Source organism: Amblyomma mixtum, chromosome 8 (assembly GCF_055824585.1).
Source record: "Amblyomma mixtum isolate Tamu chromosome 8, ASM5582458v1, whole genome shotgun sequence".
NCBI lineage: Eukaryota > Metazoa > Arthropoda > Arachnida > Ixodida > Ixodidae > Amblyomma > Amblyomma mixtum.
Window position 1 is genome coordinate 8,134,384 of NC_143019.1, and position 22,550 is coordinate 8,156,933.

General features: G+C 45.5%; 1 protein-coding gene across 1 annotated transcript in view; it reads left to right on the forward strand.

Annotated features, from left to right (window-relative positions):
* The first annotated feature begins 6,426 nt into the window (after positions 1–6,426).
* Positions 6,427–22,550, forward strand: part of LOC149331259 (uncharacterized) — a 45,861-nt gene continuing 29,737 nt past the window's right edge. The window contains exons 1-6 of the mRNA XM_089555919.1: positions 6,427–6,430; positions 7,707–7,736; positions 11,194–11,211; positions 12,572–12,593; positions 15,524–15,633; positions 17,692–18,114. Of these exons, the coding sequence (XP_089412045.1) occupies positions 6,427–6,430; positions 7,707–7,736; positions 11,194–11,211; positions 12,572–12,593; positions 15,524–15,633; positions 17,692–18,114 (607 nt within the window). The remainder of the gene's footprint in view (positions 6,431–7,706; positions 7,737–11,193; positions 11,212–12,571; positions 12,594–15,523; positions 15,634–17,691; positions 18,115–22,550) is intronic.

Sequence of the window (22,550 nt, forward strand, 5' to 3'; positions counted from 1 at the left end):
ATCGTTTCCACCTCTCTACTGCATGCGCCCTTTGTCCTCTGAGGAAATAACAGTTCGAAATGAAAATTTACTGCACCTCTCGTCGCAAGCAAGCGGCTATCAGAAGAAGACGAGGTTCGTAATCGCGCAAGCTTGCCTGTGCCCAAGCTCTTTCAGACTCGGTCGCTCGAGCTGTCCAGTTTCTGCGACTCTAACGGCTATCTCGGCAATCCCCGCCTGCCGCCCTTCTAAGGACTCCGGTGCTGCTCTCTTTGGCCGAGCTGCACTTGTTACCCAGGCCGACGACAACCCACCGCTACCGGTCCCTGCACTTACCAGGCTGCCCTTGAGAGCGCATCAACGTCTACCTAGGCCCCAGTCGGGGCAACCACCGTTCCCAGGTGAGCGCCTTAGGGGCTATCGAAGCCGACTCCTGCCTTAAGGGGTGCCTAAGCGACCACGGCCTCCTGCTGCTGAGCTCGAGAACGCGTGTTCTATTCCCAGCCGTGTGTGTAACGCTTTTCTCGGGCGAACTTAAAGGAAGACGTGCTTCCTACCTCGGGGTATCTTCCTGAGAGGAAACCCAAAGCCATATTGCTTAAACGGATATTTTTCGCACGTGGAAGATCACTGCAATGCCCATTTTGGCGCGGTGTCAGCTGGCTGCATCTCAACCAGGAAAGAACATCATCTTTAAAACTGCGTACCGTAGCTAAGGTACTGAGCCCCTGGCGCCGCGTGGCGATATCCTACCTCGGCCATTGGTTCCAGCCTTACGGCGTTGAGTACAGCGCTCTTGTTCTACCACCGCGCTTTTGCACCTTCGCGTGTGGGTCTCAGCTTGTATTGAACTTCGCGCTTTCCTTCTGTCTTTTTCTTTTGCATTCTTGAGAGTTGCGTGGACCTGCCATTTCGAACCGAATGTGTGCGTGTGTGTCCAAGCCTGCCGTTTCTCAGACATGGTGCTTTTTGTGAGTTCTGTCCAGGCATACAGGCTCTCCGTCCCCGATTTGCAAAACTGACTACGTATCGTTTCTTGCCCGTATGGAGAAACTCGCAACATTCAACTGTGCTCGCCTAGTGCTCGACTGAGGCTAATCGTGCTGGCAGTCGCCGCCATACCACGGCCCCCGCTCCGCCTTAAGGGTATGACGCAGTATCTAATGGGTTAACCACATACAGGGTCTGTTCTGAAATTAGTAGGACTGGTTTTTTCCTGGGCGAACGGGTGGACGAGAGGTGGCCTGCGCGTGCGGGATCGTTGAAGGGGGATATTGGGAATGCTGGGGAAAATCGGCAATCGGCTCTCGGCCGTTGAAGAGAGGAGGTCGCTTGTACTGTGAACCCCTGTCGAAACGTCTCGTCACGCAGAATCATCGATCGTTTACTGGATCAGCGATACGCGATTAAATTTTGAGTAAATCTTGGTAAAACGGGCAAAGAGACTCACAACATGACTAAGGAGGCCTACGGTGAGGCTTCCATGGGTAGATCAGGTGTTTTTTGAGTGGCACAAGCTGTTCCGAGAAGGTAAGGAAAGAGTGGAGGAAGACGACCGCTCCAGACGCCCTTCGACCAGCAAGACCAACGAAAATGTGTATCGAGTGAAACGTTTACTTAACAGTGATCGTAGAATGAGTATCAGAATGATGGCTGATGACTTGAGCATTCCTCAAACCCAAGTTTTTGAGATCGTGATAGAAAACTTATCCATGAGGAAAGCGCGCGCGAAGTTGGTGCCGGGAGTGTTGTCAGAGGCGGAAAAGGCCAACCGGTAGGATCTTGTTCATGATGTGAATGAGGACCCAATTTTTTGCCCAGCACAAGGCGGCAACGCTGCCTCAGCCCCCCCCCCCCCCCCCCCCCCCCCCCTACAGCCTCGACTTGGCCCCGCCAGACTTTTTTCTATTCCCGAGAATAAAATCGACGCTCGAGGGGAAACATCACGGATCGGTACAGGTGGTTCAACAGGCCGTGACGAGGGAGCTAAACAGCATTCCGGTCCAGGTGTTCCTGGAGGCGTACGAAAACTGTGAAACTCATTGGCAGCAGCGTGTAGGTGCGGAAGGGTGCTACCTTGAAAAATTGTAATCGTTTGTACTATTCGCTTGAATATGTTTTGTTTAAAAAAATGAGTCCTACTACTTTCAGAACAGACCATGTATATGCAGAATTGTTCTTCTTCTGTTTAACATTGATAGAATCCTGGGAAACGTCATGCCACTCTTGACGCAGCGGCGCCGTGGTTTAGTGGCGAAATAGAGGCCTGGAATGGCATGTGCTGCCATCGGTCAATTTTTGCGATTCAGGCTAATCTTCCAGGCCAATCTCGCGCAACCAATCATTCATTTAATCGCCACCTGCCAGTGCCTTGGGGTGGCAGGTGCTGCCACCGGGGGACTTCTGCGATCCAGGCTGCTCTTCCGGAGGAACCTCGCGTGACCAATCATTTACTTAACTGCCAGCTGCCAGGTTGCATGAGGACGCCACACAAGCATACACACACATTGTTTTTGCTGAATGGGTCAAGTAAAGGTTACGCCTGAAAAGAAGTGACTGCACTCTGATGCAGTCTTTAAGCAGGGCTTTAAGTGATCGTTTCGGAGCCCGAATTTAGACATCGTTGTCAGCAGTGTCCCCAAACTACTTTCTTACTTCGATCTAGAATCTAGAATACAGAAAGCACACACGGCTGTCACTACTACAGTCGAGGCACAGATAGCAGCCACAGACATAACGAAATGCCGCTTATTACGAACGTTTCAATGCTTCTGTAAAAAAATATGCATAAAGACAATGACAATGAGTCTCAGTTGCAACGAATAACTGTACCCTCATAACTTGGTTATAGGTAACGAGGAGGCGTGGTAAATTCGGCCTCAAAGTAGAAGAGCTTGCGCTTCCAGCAAACGCGGAGACAGAGGAGCGTTTCTCACCCCCAAGGAACCGCAAATAAAAGAAAATAAAAAGGCGCCATTGGAAGTGTACGTAACCGACGGTGAAGAACTCGCCGATCGCCTACTAGGTCGGTCATTGCCAGCATTTGCACCGGCTTGTCGAAACATCCGAAGTGGAAGCAGCAGCAACCGCGCATGATCATGGATGAAGTTACAACAGCCATTGCAGATGTTGAGTGCCTTGCTGGCCACACTGCACGCAAGGGGATGGAAAAGAGGTGCTCGTTATGAGCACCTCTTATAACGGGCACCTCTTTCGCCTGACCAGTCGGCTCCACGTTTTCTTGCTGCTACCATGCGCACACAATGACATATAGCAGACAGTACAGCTGATACATTCTCTGCGCACGTGCGCTGCTTTCGTCACTTCATGTGACACATGATGCTGTCTAAAACAGATGCGATCAGGCGCATGTAGATTTGTGGTAACGCGACGCTCATGCATGGATGACCGGATGCTGGCTCGGATAACTACGTTCATGCGGTGGCATCCCAGAGCCGTGGTCTCAGAGAGCCGTTGTGCGCAAAATACTAGCACACTCTAACCAAACCAAAACAAACCAGTAGGAATCTGATTAGTGCGGCCAAATTCCAGCCAGCCGCTGTGGACGCTTGAAGCCTGTTTAGTCATATCCCACTCCTCAAGTGAATTTTTGGCAGCAAGGGTGTCGGCGTGAAGAATATGACCACCCAAGACAAACTGAAAAGTCCCGCGGTATGCTCTGCTTTCAAGTAGTAAACGCACACGAAGTAGTTTTTTACAAAATAAACGCCACTTCATGCGGACTTAGTGATTTTTGTTGTAAAAAGGGGTGTCCACTTACTGTGAACATCGGATACAACAGAAGAATGGCCTGAGGGGCGAGTTGGTGCATGATGAAATGAACGGCGGCGCAACAAGGACACTAACAAGAGAGGGGACACCACATGCGCACACTACCAACTGTTTATTGCATGGAAAGATGGCATATTTAAACATACAGCTCAGGCATGACACACATCGCATTATCGCTCCGAACCCAACAAGTGGAAAAAAGCAGCAACATCAGGATAACAGACAAGAAACCTTTAACCTCAGCAGAAAAAACTAAGATTCTGATAACAGAACTTAGATGAAGGGATCTCGTAGCAAAAGCAGTGTCAAACAATTGTAGCAAAAGCAGAGTCAAACATGAGAAGCAAAAACAGTCAGAAAAAACAAAAAAAATGACAATCGTAGCAAAGGCAGAGTCAAACGCATTAACCAAAAGCAGTCGGAACCCGAAAAAACAACAAAAAGTAAAAGACAAAAACAGTTAGTGTCCTTGTGACGCCGCTGTTCATTTCATCGGATACAACGAATGCAATCGGCGTGAACGTCTGGTCCGCGATAAGCGGGCACGATGGTAGGCGATATGTAGGCCATGTAGAAACCAACTGTGAAGAAGATGCGACAGCATTAGAGTTCATATCAGGAGTAAACCAGGTGGCGCCCTGTGTTATTCATAAATATCCCTGACTGGTAGAGAGGTCGATTACGTCACGAGTTCACACGACGGGAACAAACCGAATGTTACTTAATCTATTACTTAATCAAAAGCGATGCCACCAAACCGGAAGTGATGGCCTGAATTGACGCCACCAAGGACGATTTTCCCATATCTCTTGTCTTATACTCACCGAAAGCGGACGCAGCGTCTTGCAAGGTGAGGCGTATCTGGTACAAAGACTCTGGGACCTCAGAGTGTCGCGCAAGTGCGGGAGTGCTCACTTTCTAATCAGCATGCGACATCGAACAGAATTTCTAGTCGCCACTTGCATCCGGCATCGGTCGGGAGTCGAAGTGCAAATGAACAAGTGCATGGGCGCGGATGGGACCCGGCCCGTCCAGCGAGTAAGGGCCCCTTTTACGGGCAGGTTCGGGCTTGGAGGTGACGAAGACAAATTTTCTGCTTTAATTCTATCGCATTGTTTTCACGTTGTGTAGTTATGTGGCCGCATGGTTTTTATGCCGTTTTCGAGTTCGAGATCCGGAGCAGGTTCCGAATCTTCGAAGTTGAAAAATTACGAGCAAATCTAAAGACCATTCCGCACGCCGCCCAGTCAGAATACAGAATGTGAATACAGATCTCCCATTGAAACACGCTCTTCGGTTTAATGGAGCAAAACACTTGGTCCGAGTCGCTTACTGGATGAGCCATTCCTCAGTCAAAACACAGAGAAAAAACATAGTTGCAGAGAAAGACTTTGAAGACGGAGACTGCAGCAGTTTTCCACGTGTTATTAGTGCCCATGCCGCTCAGAAATACTACAGCGCTGCCATTGCTTTAATAGGGTAGTGCTAGAGGGCTGTCAGGTGTTTTTTTTTTGTATTTCATGGCCTTTACCTTCCGGAAAAAACGGAGCTTGCAGGTTTTACGCTGCTAGAAGAAACCGAGTGAATAGTTTCTAAACCAGCTACATAAATTAATAAGTGCGCTTTGTGCTAGATGGTCATATCAAAGTCTGTTTAAATATTGTTGTCTGGTTAATTAGGTGGAATTTTTAAAGGAGCTGGATTTACGCAACGCAGCTGGAACAATACGTTGTAGGTTTTATCCACCAGGGATATTTTTGGGACAAATATGGGACATCTTTTTTTCTGTTCATAACAGAAAAAGCGGTTATAGCTTTAGTTTACCCATGTATGCCCGCATCGCACAATCGATCATACAGACTCGGCCGTGAGACCTTAATTAGTGATTCAATTTATTTCCAGCATTAGCTTATTTGGTCACCACAAATTAAGTTATTTATTAAACTCCGGACAATGGCAACCACCTGCGAACTGTGGCACCTGGCGTCGACCTACCGCGTTTGGCAGGTGACCTCCAGCCCAGCAGGTTGCCAGAAGCTGCCATGGCTGGCAGGTGCAAAATATAGACATGTAACGCCCCACTCCACATTTAAGAGAGAGGACGGAGTAGGAAGTGAGAGATGGAATAGACAGAGGGTGAGATTAACCGAAATTGTTACAACAGCTTACTCTGATTAATGCGCTAGGCAGGTAAACTTAATACTATAAGTTTGAAAACAGCATGTAACAAATAGTTCCATAGGCGCCGCAGAAACACATCACACCAAGAATCAATGGCGCTTCAGTTTCAAAAGCGCGTAACCAGTTACATAAAAACGCTTGCTTAAAACTTTTACAAACAATAAAATAAAACACAACACTTGTCCAATACCAACAAGGAAAGTTAAATGAGTTATATTGAATAATAGGATGGACAAACAGCAAGCGGAACTGCATAAAGGTTTAAAAATGTTCCTGCTCTGCGCATTAAGCTGCAGAATAAAATTGTCATTGAAAAATTTTCTTATAGTCCGAAAATAGCAGAGACGAAGACTATTTTGCTGATTTTGTCATTGGAGTGTCTCACATTGGACTCATCGTTCAAGTTTATTTCCAGAGCTCCCACCTGCGTCTGATCTCGCCCCTGTACAACCGCCTTGACAAACCAGCCTAACCATGGGTGAGTAAATTTTTTGTCACCTCCACGGTGCAGCCATCTTTGTGCAGGCGGAGCAGCGATTGTTTGTCTCGGAGACATTCAGAAAAAGGACTGGCACGAAAACGAAGCTTACGGCGCTATATACACAGAGTAAAGATCAGAAAATAACTGCATTCCGCACCAACGCCGGTGGCTCTGACAGGAAGGGTAGTAAAAAAGGCAGCTGCAGCAAAATAATCGTTCCTATCGTAGCTGGTCTGTGCTCGGTTGTCCAAAGTTATATGGAGGACAAGGTGAACACACGTGGCAAACACTTCAGTTTCAGCGTTTGAAATGATTTTAGTTTGAAATCCTTTAACGACGACGCAGGTTGGCTTCGTTCCAGCGGTGAAAAATGTTCATGTTGCGCCATTACAAGGCCACAAACTAAAGAAATCATGAATGATTTGCTTGATGCCCAAGCAGATCGGCCTTCAAGGAATTCGCCTGTATATGCGCAGCGCCACCCCAAGACTTTTTTGTAAACCACGTTCTTTAAGCACGGAATAAGTTGTGCTGCCTACTCCATGCTGATTGCGCCTTTATTTTGAAGAAAAAAGTGGTAGGGGTTTAACGCAGCTAAACGCAGTATGCGTGTGAAAGCATGTGTTTAGCCTTGCGTCGTCACGTCTGGCGACGATATTAGTCTGAGGTTATGCTCTGATCGAGGTTTTGCTTATCTGATCTGTTCACGCCGCAGATGGAAGTCATGAAGACGTCGATGCGGAACGAACAGCGCGAGAGTGCGTTAGAGTTACACCCGAGGTGTGATCGGCGGTGGTGATAGCATGGTGCTCTCCTATAGTGGCCACCAAATCTGATCTGTTCGCAACGCCGCGGGTTTAGAGCCGAGTCGCTGCAATATTTATTTTGTTTCTGCATGGGGTCTTGCTATGCTAGCTTTAGCCAAAGTCATCCGCATTGTCACCCTTCCGTTGGCTGAAGCTTGATCGACGCGGCTCCGACTTTAACCCGACCTTACCCGTGTTACTCAGAGCCTCACACAATATTTTTGTTTGGGAACATGTTAATTAGTGCTTTCAAGCTAAAAATATTGGTCTGAATGCGCAGTTCAAGAGAAATCCGTGAGCATGTCTCGCCACTCTCTTTGCGCTGTTCTTGAGGCTATAAATCTAGTCCAACTTGCCCACTTTGAGCTGTTTCACCAAATATTTCTGCATCAGTGTGGATCGGTGAAAGTTTTCACAAAAACTGAACACGAAATACATCTAACTGCCGTGCTTTGTGTGTTTCACAGGTGATGAGTCGCAAGTGTCTGTAGTGTCTGGTAAGTGTCACTTCCCTCCCAAGACTCACTGATCGCGCTAGTTGGTAATTCATAGCCGCTAATGCCGGCCCGTGAAAGTTTCCGTGTTGTTGCGCTGTATTTTTCGTAGCTTGTCTTTTCTCTCGACAGACATTTTTTCAATAGCTCCTGTGCGGCGCAGTTTCATTAAGGAAATCTGTGTTTCTTCTGTTCAATGAGGAATGGTGTGCAAGGGTACCACTCGATGTGTCTCCTATTGCCGGTCCTTAGTAAAGTATATCGCTGTGTTAGTTATACCTGCCAGCACGCTTAAAAGAGCTCCACAGCGTTGACTGCTCGTCGTATGTAGCAACTTGCAAAATCACCCATTCCTCCTCGAGTTCCGAAGAAGAGAAAAAGGAGCAAGAAAATTACACTTGCATACAAGCCGTCTCGAACCCACTCTGGGTACCTATAGTCCATGGTATAGATGAGAACCTGCTTACCATAGAAGAGTCCGAAAAGACTACACGTGCTATAAGTTTATAGCGCGTCCAACGCCTGACCGTATTCATAATTTGGTAGTCCTCTCATCTCGGGAGTAGAAAGAGATCATTTAAACGGCACAATAAATTCTAACTTCCATACGCCAAAGAAAATTAAACAATCTTCTAAACTTTTCCCATTTAAGGAAATACACGCCTTAAACTTTCCAGAAATTTAAGGCTTGATAAAGTTACCCTTCTTTCATCTGTACTTATTACAGTGCCCGCTGTAGATGTTAAACCTTTTACTCCTTCTTTGCCAGCGCAATTTCAGCGAGCCTATTCAAAAAGGAATCAATTGGTTCAGAAATTCTTTATTGTCGCCCGCCATAACTAAGAATTTATTCATTTCGATTTAACGACTCGTTAACGTCACTGAATTAAAGCTATAACAGCTGCAGGTAGGCGCAATCCTCTAACGGTATAATTCGGGAAGAAATGCAGTGTCTTTTTGGGGAAATTTTGCTGAAAACGCACAAAAATTGCGTCAGATTTCGGAGCCATGGTTCATTGCAGCCGCTCTCATATACGCATAGCTAGTGCGGCCTTGTCTGCTTACAGGTGGGCCTGGAGCAATTTTCTAGCATCACAAATGAGCCAATGCACACATTTGATATCTGGGTGAAGAATATGTAAACAAATTAGTGGCGTAGTAAAGAAACTACGCGCTGTAAATGTAGCGAAGCGAGACGCATGTAAAGACAGACAAAAGGGGCATGTGTCTTTCTCGTCCACTTTTCAGCACGCAGTTCTATTGCTCTGACGCTGTCAACCGACTAGCCTACCGGGATGTTCTGCAGAAAGAATTGTTCTCCGTTATTATTCATTTTGATTTATTTATTATGATGTATTGCGTCCTAACCTGAGGCTATCGTGCACCACATGCACAAAACAACGCCAAAGAACAGTCGAAATTAGGCGCGCTCTTGTTACGAGCCCATTAAAATTCTTGCCTCCTTCGACCTAACAGGTATACGTGTAGAAGCGTCGGTGACGATCGGTGAAATCTTTACAGGTGTCAAAAGAACTTCATACAGATACTACAGAAAAAGAATATATAGATAACAATGTGATGACGAAGCGTAACCACGCCATTCACACACGCCAAGACGGGAAGCAGCTGCCTAATGGCGGGGTGCAATAAAAGCAAGGAAAAATAATCGAGTCATGATCACGGCAAGGGTGACCTTTTACTGGGCGGGGCCAGTGACTGGGCTCCCAGGCAGCTTTGAACGAGCTGTAAAATTTTGGCTAACAACGAAATATTCGAAAAGGAATGAGTGTAACCTTTGATCCCTAAGAACTCCAGTTATTATTAACAGCTGTCTTATCAGTGACTATGACAGGCAGCACGAAACTAGAAAAAAAAAAGATTGTGTGAGAACATTTTCGCTTGAACTTCATCCTCTATGCAATGAGTGGCTGTTTCAGTTCCCTCCAAACATTCAACCATCCGTTCCTTTTGATCTTGTGACGGTGATAAAGTATATGGCTGCTTAGTCCCACAGGAAGCTTTTCTTGTAGTAAAGAATAGGAGTTTTCTTTTCCAGGATTCAGCACGATGTCGGGTAAGTAGTTGTGAAACCTGAATTTTTTCCATAATGCCCCGCCCGCACGTTTGCGCCCTGTTCCAACCCACCAAAGCTCAACACTTAAAACTACACATGCAAGTGTTGCACGAATAAACGCTCATAGAAAGGGTGGTTAATCGTACGCAGGATTCGTCACTTTTGCGGAGAACCTTGTGCGTGTTGGCGAGCGGTCGTCCTTTTTTTCTTCTATCGCAAAAGAGTAGTATGACGCCCCAAAAATAATGTATTGTGTTAAAAACCCGAACAATAGTCTATTTCATCTGGTCACCGAAATGTAATGCATGACGCTTAGGACTTAAGGTGCACAGTATCGGTGGTCGCCGAACTGACGAAATATAAGTTTGCGTGCCGGTTCTTTCTTAAATAAGAAGGTTTATAAATTAAAACGTATCATTTTTCTCATAAAAGCGATTGGTGTAGTATATATAAACAAATCGAACACACGATCTTGTCTGGCATTAAAAACAGAATCATTGCAGCTCTTGATAGAATTCCCTAAAATACGGTACATTTTCTCTTGGAATTGGTATGCGCTAATATACAGTAGGCAGTAAGCAAGCGAACTGCATATTCTCCCGACCACGGGCAATGTGATTTTTTGTTATATTCTACTTTAAAATCGTATACGCGGCAGCCTTGACAGGTGTAGAGGTCATGCCGTGTAAGGTAGATCTGAAGTCTGTGCTGTTATCTAGTAATCGTAGTCGAAGCCGTATCGTTTTCCGCCCCTTCTGGAGTTCTTGATAAGGTAGGAGTCCGGACGAGAGCAGTTTGCGATGATGGCCAAACAAAGTAAAGGCACTGATATGCGTCTGAAAAGGAGGTAGAACGCGCTTAATTAAGCATTTCTTGCCACTCGTAGATATGTTAATGCACATCAGCACACATTCGAGCTTTGACGAGCTCTAGTTCCCACGTGTTTTTACCTTCACAGCTTCCACCGAATTGTTCTTTTCCAACGCAGATGAAACGGAGAATAATAGATTTTAATACTATTTTCTTCCAAACACCGTTAACTCCTGAACGTTATAGTGCAAGAAAGAACTACGAGGTAGGATACAATGATGCGAAGATGTGAAACAAGAACTTAACACCTCCGATTATTACAACTTACCACTTCAGCGACTACAAGGCGCGCCGCGCATGTTAAACACCGAATGCGCAAATGTTTCTGTTTGAACCTTGCCGCGAATGCAGCGCGTGAGCATTCTGAATACTTCTTTCACGCGATCATTTTCTGCGTCCAAATGTTTAAGCTTTCGCTTGTCTTACTGTTTCGATGATGATACAGCACAGCTATCTGAATTTCCAAGTAGGCTTGCCATGTAGTAACCAATAAGGGTGCATGTTTTCTTTTTTCAGGAGTAAGCGGGATGTCGGGTAAGTACTTGGGAAAAAATTTCTTTTTTCCTAATGCTGCATTCGCATGTTACGGCCTCCTCCAAGAAACCAACTCTATAACAAAATAGCAAGCATACGCAAAAGTGATTTGTTTGGTGGAGTATGTTGTGTATGTGGAAGAGTGTCCACCTATGTTCTTCTCTTCGCAATAGAATATAGCGCTTATAACTGAAGCATTGTATTACAGATCCACCAGAATATTTCATTTGTGCTGATCTCCAAAATCTCCTCTTTGATAGCTCCAGTAACATAGGTTACCTTTACAAGTTAAGGTGCGCAGCAGTAGTGGATATGTTTTATGTATGTAGTTAATGCTTCTAGTTGACCTAAGCAAGACGGATGTGCGGTTTGTCTTGAATCGAAAACGAGAACCATTCAAGCTTTCCGCAGTACCCCAAAAAAGGATACATTTTTGCTCAGGTGCGATCATCTCATTCGACATCGATACTAAACTAGCCCACTGTACAAGGACCTCCGACCAAGCGATTCGATATTTGCTCAGAGGAAATCGTATGCGCAGCAGAAATGCGAGGAGCCAGGCTATTCTTTTTTTAACTACTTGCAAAAATCTCTACTGTTATCTGGTGATCATTGCTAATGCCGTGTCGTTCGGCGTGTGTTGAAAGGTTCTCAATAACGGGAGACTGGACAAGTTGGTATGGTATTCACATACATGGTATTCACATACATGAATGGTATTCACATGCGTTTCAATGAGAGGTAATACACTATTATGCAATGAACGCAACGAGTAGAAGTGCGACCAACATACTTAAGCACACATTCAAGCGATGAGGTGCCTCTTATTTCTTTTGCGCTCGAAAAGTTCGCACTTTTCTTGGCATTGTACTTTACCAGCATACATTAAAAATCAGAACAATTTCATTCACATTTCCGGCAAAAAATTGTTACCTCCTAAACGTTTTAAAAATCTCAAAAGTGTTTCACCCCAGTTCATGGGAGGATATTCTCCGGGCACATTACGGCGTCCGTCGTACTCGGAGTTGTTTTCGGACGTTAAATCCCACAAACCAGAATCAGAATCAGGTTTCAGTCGCGCCACAAAAGCAAAAAGTCAAACCCTAATTTACTCGCAGCTTCGTTTTCGCTATGATGTGTATGCCAAAGCAGAATGGCTTCCGCACAATTACAGCTCATATGCATTCTCTAATTCTCAGTTAGGTATTCCTCGGAATGTATGTTCTTACGTGGCGAATAAAAAAAGTCTACTGGCTTTGAGAACAGACGACGACTTCTTACTGAGAATCATTTCTGGACACTTTGCCTGTGCAGTCATTGTCAGTGGATGTTCTTATTCTCGCTTGATTGTCTTTTACAGGCATCGGTCAAAGTGGTTTTGAGTGAGTATGCATATTAAGTTCTTCACGCCACACTGATAAGCAGCATCTGTCATCAAGCTCAAATAGCTTTTCGCAACTCAAGCTGGTGCCTCTCAAAAGCCGCTCTGTTCGATAAGGATTGCCGTTGACCATTCAATTACTACTGCAGTTTCTCACGGAAGCGTGCGAAGCATTCCAGATCTGGAGCCAAAAAGCTCCATTACCTCGAGAGAGGCGTTTTTAAATTTGATAATTTTCTGTATTCCATGGCCCTCAGCGGCGAGCTTTTTATATTCCTGAAATAATACCGGGAATACAGGCGACGAAAATTTATCCTAACGTCGCTTGATTGCCGCTGTGACGCAGTAGAGTCCGCAATTCCCGGTACCTCGGTAATGCGGGACATTCAGACGTACAAGCACCAGACGCCTATCCTGCTTCTTAATATGAATTTACACCAAGAATAAAGCACGAGCTTTTCCCCAAGAACGAAGAGTCGATTTATCTAACATCTCGCAAACACAGGATTGCGCTTATTATTACCTTTAACACGTAATTTCGGCTATCTCAGAAGCACCGCTCTACGACATCAGCAGTTCGTTAGATTCAGGCGCCTATAGTTACCCTCATAGTGCTGTGAAAACTTAACCACTCGAGTAGCGAGTGTGATTTAGCCGTTCCTACGTTCCATTCTGTTTAATCTATGCAGTCACTATCGGTGGCCGCACCGAATGTGATATCACGTCGTTAGCGAAAAATGATGTGCCCCTTGGCAAAAAATGAAATTAGAGAATTGTAATTAATCGAATGCTCGGAGACTGTTGCCATCACGAGTGTCTTCATGCGGAATTTCGAGAGTGCTTACTATCAGACCTCCAGCATTAGTACAAATTCTCCTTTAGCCTGAGGATTGTAGTGTTTGTAGTTTTTTATGTATCCGTCTGCGATTCTCTTCTCCGGACTTTTCGTCATTTTCAAAGCTGCATTTTTATCATCTTTGAATACGTTTTCTGAATTCTTGGGATGAACTCATTCGCGTTATCTAATACCTCCGAAGGATTTATAGAGTTAAAAATTCTTCCTAATGAAGAATAATATTATCTATAACAACCATAAAAAGTGCCACCATAATGTAGGAAGCCGTTATTTCTCGAGAGGTACGACGCACTTCGTGCAACCAGGAATCCACCAATTTAGCTTTGGGCATGCTTGATTAGAGAGCACACAGACCGTTCCTTTCATTAAGCTTAGGATTTCTATTAACGTTATCTTCCTGTGATTTTCTCTCCTTGTATAAAATTCTCCAACCGTACAACAGCCTCGGCAATGATGCTAACAGTATGTATTAAATAAATAAATAATGAACTAAAAATTGCGCTTTTTCGCGTGGTCTTTCCCATGCGCGCAGTTTTGCGGCTATTCGAAGTTAATACATTTATTACTGACTGTGGAGGCGAAAGCTGTTCCTAAAACGCCATTTGCCAGGGTTGTCCAACGAAATTCGAGTGATAGGAAACAATAACTGAAATCCCAATATTGTTCGTATCTTTCCCATTTTGGTTTCAAACACTGTCTACGAGGATTACGCTTAATTAGTGCACAAGCTATAACATACGTGACGTCATATGGACCCCATAATTGTCATGATATTACGGCGATATTTGCGTATGTGATCCTGACGAACAAGTACTCCATGCTCCATCCGCAGCTATGGCATTGACGGCATGAAATAGCCATTTAAGTAATACTTGCTATCTGTATTGTGATCCTCCAACTTTCTATAGGTACACTGTATAAATATTTGTCCCTTTATGCTGCATTTGAGCTGCAGCGAAGTCTACGCAATGTGATAAAACGCCAGTATCGAATAGGTGCTGATGTGGGCTAGATGATCACTTAACCCTGTTTTCATATTAACGTAATTAATGACGTCGGTAACGAAGAGTACCCAAAAGAGAAAGACTGGCGCTGGTTTGCCGTTTGCCAACGTCAGGGCCTGAGTTCATTGTTAGAGGTTTTTAGTTAACAGTGGTCTTACTGATTCAGGAAGTTCCTAAATGGACATTTAGCACTGACTGCTGCATATTGTTTATTTTTATAAAAAAAAGATGGAAGAAAAACGTCCGAGGCTTCCTTGGCTGCCTCGCAGAGCAATGGGCGCTTGAACTATCACATTGACCAAGAAGTTAGGACAGACGACAAGCGTGAATTGTTGAAGAGAAAGCTTGAGGAGGACGGAAAGAAAGAACCGTAGTGCATGTGAAATAATTATTTAGCTCTAAACAGACGCTGTCCCGCTTATTGTAACTGCCGCTGAGCGTCCAAATCGTATATATCCACCGATAGAAAAATAAAATAAAACGTGTTGTTTTGTGTTCTGTTTAAAGGCTTATAGGCAGCTAAGGGCCTCATGCGCCAAGCACAAAATAAAATAAAATGTCATAATATAGCGTACTCGCCGGCAGTGTGGTACGGAACCACTGAAAACAAAACTAACGAAAGCAAGAAATTTTTCTAAACAATGATGAAATATTAGTGGTGTACTTAACGAATGCAATTGAGCTGCCCTCAAAAAGCAGCCGCCCTTTTTGGTGGCCCGTTGTTAGTCAGATGACACTGGTTAGCTTTCGAGGTGCATAGCAGCAGGTAGAACCGGCAGTCGCTGATTGCGCTGTCATGTACACTCACTAAGTGCAGCCGAAACGACAGCAGTCTTCAAGTGTCGTGAATTACGCTTTGGAACTGCAATGGAAACAGCGTCTGAACATCAAAAGCAAACAGCGATGCACGCTGCAAAAACTTACAGAATTACGCGATTCGTTTCATGTAGCGGTTCCAGCCAGATTTGTGCATTTCGTGCATCCACCAAACAGTGTGAGCAACAGCGCACTCCGCTTGGTAGAAGGCGTGCTCCGCTCCCTGATACCTCACCGTTTTGTTCGTATTCGCAGTGACGGCGGAGATCAAGACGGCAAGCAGGTCATGTTCGCCATCATTGGATGCTGTCTGCTAGTGGCCATCATCGGCGTCGCGCTCTCCGTGTTCGTCGCAAGCGAAAGCGGTGAGTACCACGTTGAACTCATCTCCTGGAAACACTTCGAGAGAAACGAAGATTTCGGTCAAAGCTTACCCCACAACGGCCAACGGTAGGACTCAAATTATTCGACAGCTTGCATATTGCTTCGCGCGAAATTCAATGACTCCTTTGTGTGGTGCTAAGTGCAATAGCGCGTATTTCTTTTAGCTTTTCTTCTAGCTCCTAGCTCAAAGCGTGCAGCATTGCCATTTCCACGTCGCAGTGACGTAACAATGACGTCTCGGAATATCGACCACCCAGTTTTGTCCTCTGCGTGTGTTGCCAAGCCGCGTCACAGTAATGTTCAACACATCATCAAAAGCAGACAAGGCAGCTTTAAGCGGTGTTAAGTCAAAACCGTCCCCAGTGCAATCTCAGCACAGGTGACAAACGCACCCCTGACGGCTGTCCCTTTTAAACAAAGCAAGGATGATGTTTTCACTGCTATTCTAATCTCGCATACGTATTGCGACAATAAACTACCACACCCCGATACGAACTCCACAGCGCCAGGGAAAGACGAAAAAATTATTGCCGCCCAGCGTAGTGCCCTGTATTTTCCTCCTATCCCCCTTCCCCAGCTTCAAGCGCCGTCTAGATCAACAATCACAGCTGGTGCAGCATCGAAGAAATCCGTAAACGAATTTTGTTCCTTGTGGCTGCAACCATCATCTGCGAATGCAACTCCCTATGCGCTGCTACTTCACGTAGTTCTCTCCTGCGACGACAGGAACCACGTGAGACTCTTTAGCCTCGCGACAGTCCATTGTGATCCTGATACGAGCGATCTCTTCCTGTTTGCTGTCCGTCGGTGCGTCTCTAAACGGTCGCAGTTCCTGATAATCGGTTCACGATTTTGGAGAGCGGAAAAGGTTTTTTTAGAACGGTTGAATGGGTTTTCTGGACGCGTTGCTGGATGTGGACTCTACATCCAGGGATAACACTTGGTTTGAAACGGGTGGTAGGTAAGCTTGGAGAGCTTTTTTTCTTTTTTTTTGCTTATTGGCAGTAACTTGCAGCGCGGGCTTTCTAGAGAAGTGCCTTGCACTCTGTGCCAGGGTTTTTTAATTTGCTTTTCGTTCTAGATCTGTCCGATGTAGAACGACTATTGATTGACTGCATCCCTGACTCTGTGCTAAAATGACGTCCCGGTGTTGCACGAGAATTCGTGCGCGCAAGTTCTAATAGCGTAGTAAACACGCTTCATATTAAATGCTCTCTGATATACACAGCGCAGGATAATTCAGATAAAATATTAGCCTATTTCACTGCCCGATAATGGGTGCGGCAATACACAAAATTTACTGAAAACTTTAAGCTAGGGTTCCAAGAACTAATTGCATGGTTTAAATACCTACAAACAAAAAAGCGTCATTTTAACGAACTGGACATACGTTCATGGGCAACAACTGTGTTAGGACAACCCCCGCTTTTTTTATTATTGTGGGTATTCGGGGTAAGTGTGGCCCTACAGGCGAAGCATGTAGTTGCTACGTGCGTTGCAAATATGTAATGTTATAATTGCGCGTTTGTTTTAAATACCAGAATTATGGCTATACTGAAGGACATTCAAAGAAGTAATACTCTGAAAATAGTTTTAGTGAAATGCCTGATATTAAATTTTGTATGGCTGTGACATAATAAAATCCAGGAATGTAGCTTTAACGGAACCAGAAACAGAAGATCTAAGAGGGGAAACTTAGTTTGAAAGGCACAAAAAAGTAGTTGTTTTCTATATATAGTCAAAATAATCCTCTTCAGCGTCCGGAATTGTAAGAAATTTTGGCAACATCGCTCGATGCTATTTGCCTTTTGCAAGAAATTCGCTCTTTTCACTAGAACAACAGCCCATTTTGAAACAAAATATCGGCGTAAGAAATCATGTGCTGTCTACAGCCGGTAATTACTGCGTGCAAAAACTAACCGTGGCAAAATTAACACTCGCAAACGACTGCTGACCGATGCCATGTACGTCGGCTGCTTGACATTCATTTGAGTGCGCTCCTTAGGGCCTTCTTATGCGGCAAAATGCAATCCACGCAGGAGTCGACATCGACGACGAGCTCGAGGAGAGCAGTGGCGGTGGCGGCGGTGGTGGTGGTGGTGGAGGCACTCCAACTTCCTTTCCTTCGCCCCCCATTGTCATTGTCGTCGGCAAAACCGAGACATCGGCAACGGGCGCGCCTGTGAGCAGCGAACAGCCAACAACTGCACCCGCAACACTGCCGACAGGTGTTGCGCCCCCAGGAATTACGGTGCCTCCGATGACAGTGATGCCAACGATGCCGACGATGGTAACGATACCACCGATGACAGTGGCTACGACAATGGCTACGACAATGGCTACGACAACGACTACAACGATTACAACGAGTACAACTACGACGACGACTACTACGACGACGACGACTACGACGACGACGACTACGACTACGACAACAACGACGACAACGACAACAGCACCAGGTACGTATCGTTGATCTTTAGGAGGGCGCAGGAACTCGGGAGACTTACGTGTAGGCTTCTGGTAGTATATGCCTATATGTACTCCTGGGCGCAAAAAAGATGCTTGGCACGCCCTGCGCCAATCGCCTACGCCAACGTCCGTTTTTGCGAAGCGCGAGATCCGCACATCTGAATCGCCAAATGACAAGCCTCTGTATACAAACGATTACATACTCACCTGCGTCGACAGCAGCTGGTGCTGGAATTATGTGGGTTAACATTCAAATGTAAGTGCAACTCGTACTGTGTACACCACATTACTTTCTAACACTTGGTTGGCCACAGTAGAAAAGAGTTAATAGGTGACTGATATTAAGTTTTCATTCAGGACGTTTCCTACTGTGCTATTCGCTGGTCATAGCAAAGCATGCGGCTGTTCCCCAGAGTGTCATCAAACCAAACGCAAACTAGTGAATCCTATATTGTTAAGAGTGAAAGCAAGTGGGTAAGAGCTGCTTAGAGTGCATCGGTTGATAACGTTTTCTTTACGGATGCAGTTTCGTTTCTATAGAATATCTTGAAAGTTTTCTTAGTATTTTACGCCGAAGCGTATCTGAATAAGATCCTTATTTTTGCATAAACAGCACCTATATGCAAGTGCGGTTCCAGTCCGTCATTATTCCGTCTTCTTCCGCTTTGTTGCATAACGCTAAAGTGGCGGTCACTGGGACGAAATAACTCAACGGCCAGGTTCAGAGGCTAAGCTGGAGTCGTTAAAGCCGGTTGTTTTCAGGAATGTTGCAGGGAAATTCGACTCTGCACCCATGAACCTACAACCGCACTAATCTCGCAACAAGGATTGCTCACTCTCTGCTTGACACTGTGCAATGAAAAGGGAGGGGGGGGGGGGGGGGGGGGCATAACATTAACTTAGGCATTGACTTTTACCTTTCAACCTCTTCCCTATTGCAAGATGATGTTGACAAGAGCGGGCGCTTTCGCTCTCGATAGTTCCACCCCGTCGTACACCCGGAACGGTGTACATACGTTGGGTGTACGTTGGTCGTACACCCGGAACGGTGTACGACCAACGGTTGTGTGATAGTTTCGAACAAAAGACGGAGAAAGGCATGAAATTAAAGGTACTGATGATGTCGCTTGGAATCCCTGTCTCGAGATTACCAGCAACTTGACTAAGAGACGTTTGTTATGTCTAGAGGCCGGATTTTTAGGCACTAAAAAGGAAGTTTTAGGCGCCATAAATAGGCGGCTAAAATTGCATTTTAGGCACCTAAAGGAGAAATACAGGCACTATAAACTTTATCAAAAGTGCACACAGTTCCGCACTTCAGAGCGCAATATCTGCCGCAAAATAAAACAAAAACACAGCAGGAATGATTTGGGTCCTTAAGCAAGGTGCGAACATTAGAAGCCGTTTTTTAAGGCTTTCGCGCAACTTTTCGTACAATACACATGCCTCAGCGGAGCAAAAGGGACGGTTACCAACCCTTTTAAAACACTTTGGTGTACCTCGAAACAAACAATTCGCTTGTCGTGTACAAAAGTAGAAACAATGAACACGTTAACAGGAGGCCATGTATTTAGAATTTGATAGAAACCTTGTCAATTCAGAGCATCTGACAAATGAGTTCAGTCCTCGCTCACACAGGAATTGAAATTTTTTATTGCAGGCATACACGATGTTTCAACATTAATAAATATGTTCTCATTTGTGTAAACAGTGTTTTATAGTTTGTGGCTTCGCGTGTCTGGAGCCACGCGACTATCAAATGGTGCTTGCCATTACAAGGGTCTGGAAACCATTAATACGAGATGCTAGAAAATGTTACACAGAGTGCTGCTTGATGCGGAATATACCGAAAAGAATCATAGTTCTGCACGGGCCTACGTACATCCACGAGGATATACGGTAAAATAAACAACATCCATCTAGAAATCACTGTTAAAGCTATGGAAGCAGTAGCCGACAAGAACCATCTCCAGGTTGATGGACTCAAATTTATGCCTCTTATCAGTAAGAACAAGCTTGTATGCAGAAAAAGAACGCTTAACATCAACGGATGTTACAGGAGCGTGCTTGCACTTAGGAGCATTTGATGTCTTTACACTGTTCGGTATCAGAATGTTCACCGGTAAGTACTCCTGAAATTTGCTTGAGGACTGAGAACCCCTCGTTTTTGTCCAAGACTGACTGCAAAAAATAAGGCAGGTTACCCAGGTGGAAATTTTAATCAGTTAAACTGTTTCCAGCAGGTTTGTGGAACATTTTACAGTTGGTTTCAATTGGAACCAACTGGGAATTATTTGGATGAACCTATAACTTACTCCTTATACTTTCCGAAATGTGGTGCCATCTGGTCAAACTACCACTTTAACAGCCATAATTATCAACAAGCTGCCACAATAAAATGGCAGAAATTAGGAAAAAGGTTGCTTCGATATTTTCGGCTGACGTGGTTGGTATTGTGTACACAGTCGACGTAGGTGCAGTGTTCACCACAGCCAACTGATGAGGTCATCTAATGTTTCCACGTGTGTGTTCTACTCAAAACCGAAATGGATTCGAAAGCAAAAAGAATATCAAAGCAAAACCACAAAAATAGGGAATTTTTAGGCACCGACGTCGGAAATAGGCATTTATAGGCACTGACACCCAAAATAAGCATTTATAGGCACTATAAAAAGAGTGTTAAACATATTGTCAACACCTAATTCGTGCTCATATGTAAAAATGGTGCGCCTACGAAGCGTTGAAAAAAATAGGCATTTGCCTAAAATCCGGTCTCTAGTTATGTCTAACGAGAAATGGTATGACACCACCCGAAACGCTGTATGGCGAACGATTAAGTCACAATTTTGAAGCGAATGTCGGGGGAGGCATAAAATTCGGGGTACATCTTTACATATGTAGCCTGATGGAAGTCCTGTCGCAAGGTAGCCTAGAACTTGAGTAGCAGATGTCAGCTACGTGCAACAAGAAATCCTATGACATCGACCGGAACGGTGTACGACGAATGCTCGGTGACATTTCTGATACGAATGTCGCGAAAACTGATCCCACATGCAGGTCCGCTAGTTATGCTGCACAACAAAATTGTGCTTTGGAGAAAATCGGGATGATAGAGGTTACTGCTCCTGGCGGCTGTTGTTCGCGTCGTCGCAGCACTACCCGGTTCAGTGGCTGCACGACGGCTGTTGCTACGCAATCTTTTTCGGACCACCTCTCGGCCTCAACAACAAAGATACAGTGATGAATGAGCGCGGAGCGTTGCTTCAACCCCGGCTGCTATCTGAACTCTTCGCGACAATCTTACGAAAGAGTGAAGCGCGTGGAATGGCCCAAAATCGATAGCGAAGATTTTGGCGAAGCTTTCTTTTCTTCTAAAGGAGGGGAGTACAGAGGTTCAGACAGCCTAGAAAATAGTCGTCGAGGGAATTTCGTCTGCTAGGGTTCACAATCTCGGCAGCGTTTTTATAGAGAGGTGAAAACCTTGATGTTAACAAAGGTTTTTGACCCGGTTTTATCGTACAGTAACACAACACAGTGTTTATTCAACGCAGGCAGTGTTCGCAACACACAAAACCGGCTATGCACTGGGAGGTGTTCCTAGGATAGCATCCGCCGGAGACACGCGTGAAGGTCCTCAAAAAATCAATGCTCCTCTAGCGGGCGCGCGCCTTCCTTCCCCTGCGGACTGCGCGTAACTCTCGCCGTCTTGGCGCAGTTCTGCACACGCGATGAAATCTCCACTGCAAGCGCGTACGCGTTGCTCGTACGCCGAAAGCGAAGTTTAATTGTGAAGAAAATAAAGGCGGTGTAATTGTCCCACTTCTGGGTGCGTACCTCCATCATTCTGTGAGGGCAGGGATGAAAGAGGGACAGCCTAAAATAGAAGCAGGCACCGTGGTGTAGGGCTCCGGATATGGACGACCTGCGGTTCTCTAAAGTGCGCCGATGCCGTGCAGCGCTCGGGTGATTTCACCTGCATCCAATCCGCAGTCGACCCTGGGGAGGCCAGATCAAAGACACTTCATAAACGCTACCCACCTTCGACTCGTGTCGCTTACGTCGATGCGGCAGAATACTCTCACCGCCCTGTCTTCGCAGTGGTAGTCTCGGATAATGCCCACAGCCTCCTCTGCCACGCCATGCTCGACCGGGTAGCTCAACCAATCGAAGCGGAAGAAGCTGCCACTGCTCTGGCAGTTGCTCACACTCAGGCTGAATATATTTTCTCATACTCAAAAACGGCGACTCGGTAATTCGCAATGCGCTCAATCCACGCACCCGCTTACCGTATCCTCCAATCTATCGCCCCTCCCCAGCGCATAATCACGATCATGTTGGTTCCAGCTCACTGTGAACACCCCGGGAACGCAGCTGCCCATGAACACGCCCGAGCACTCGTAAACCGGGCAGCGGACGGCCTAGCTTC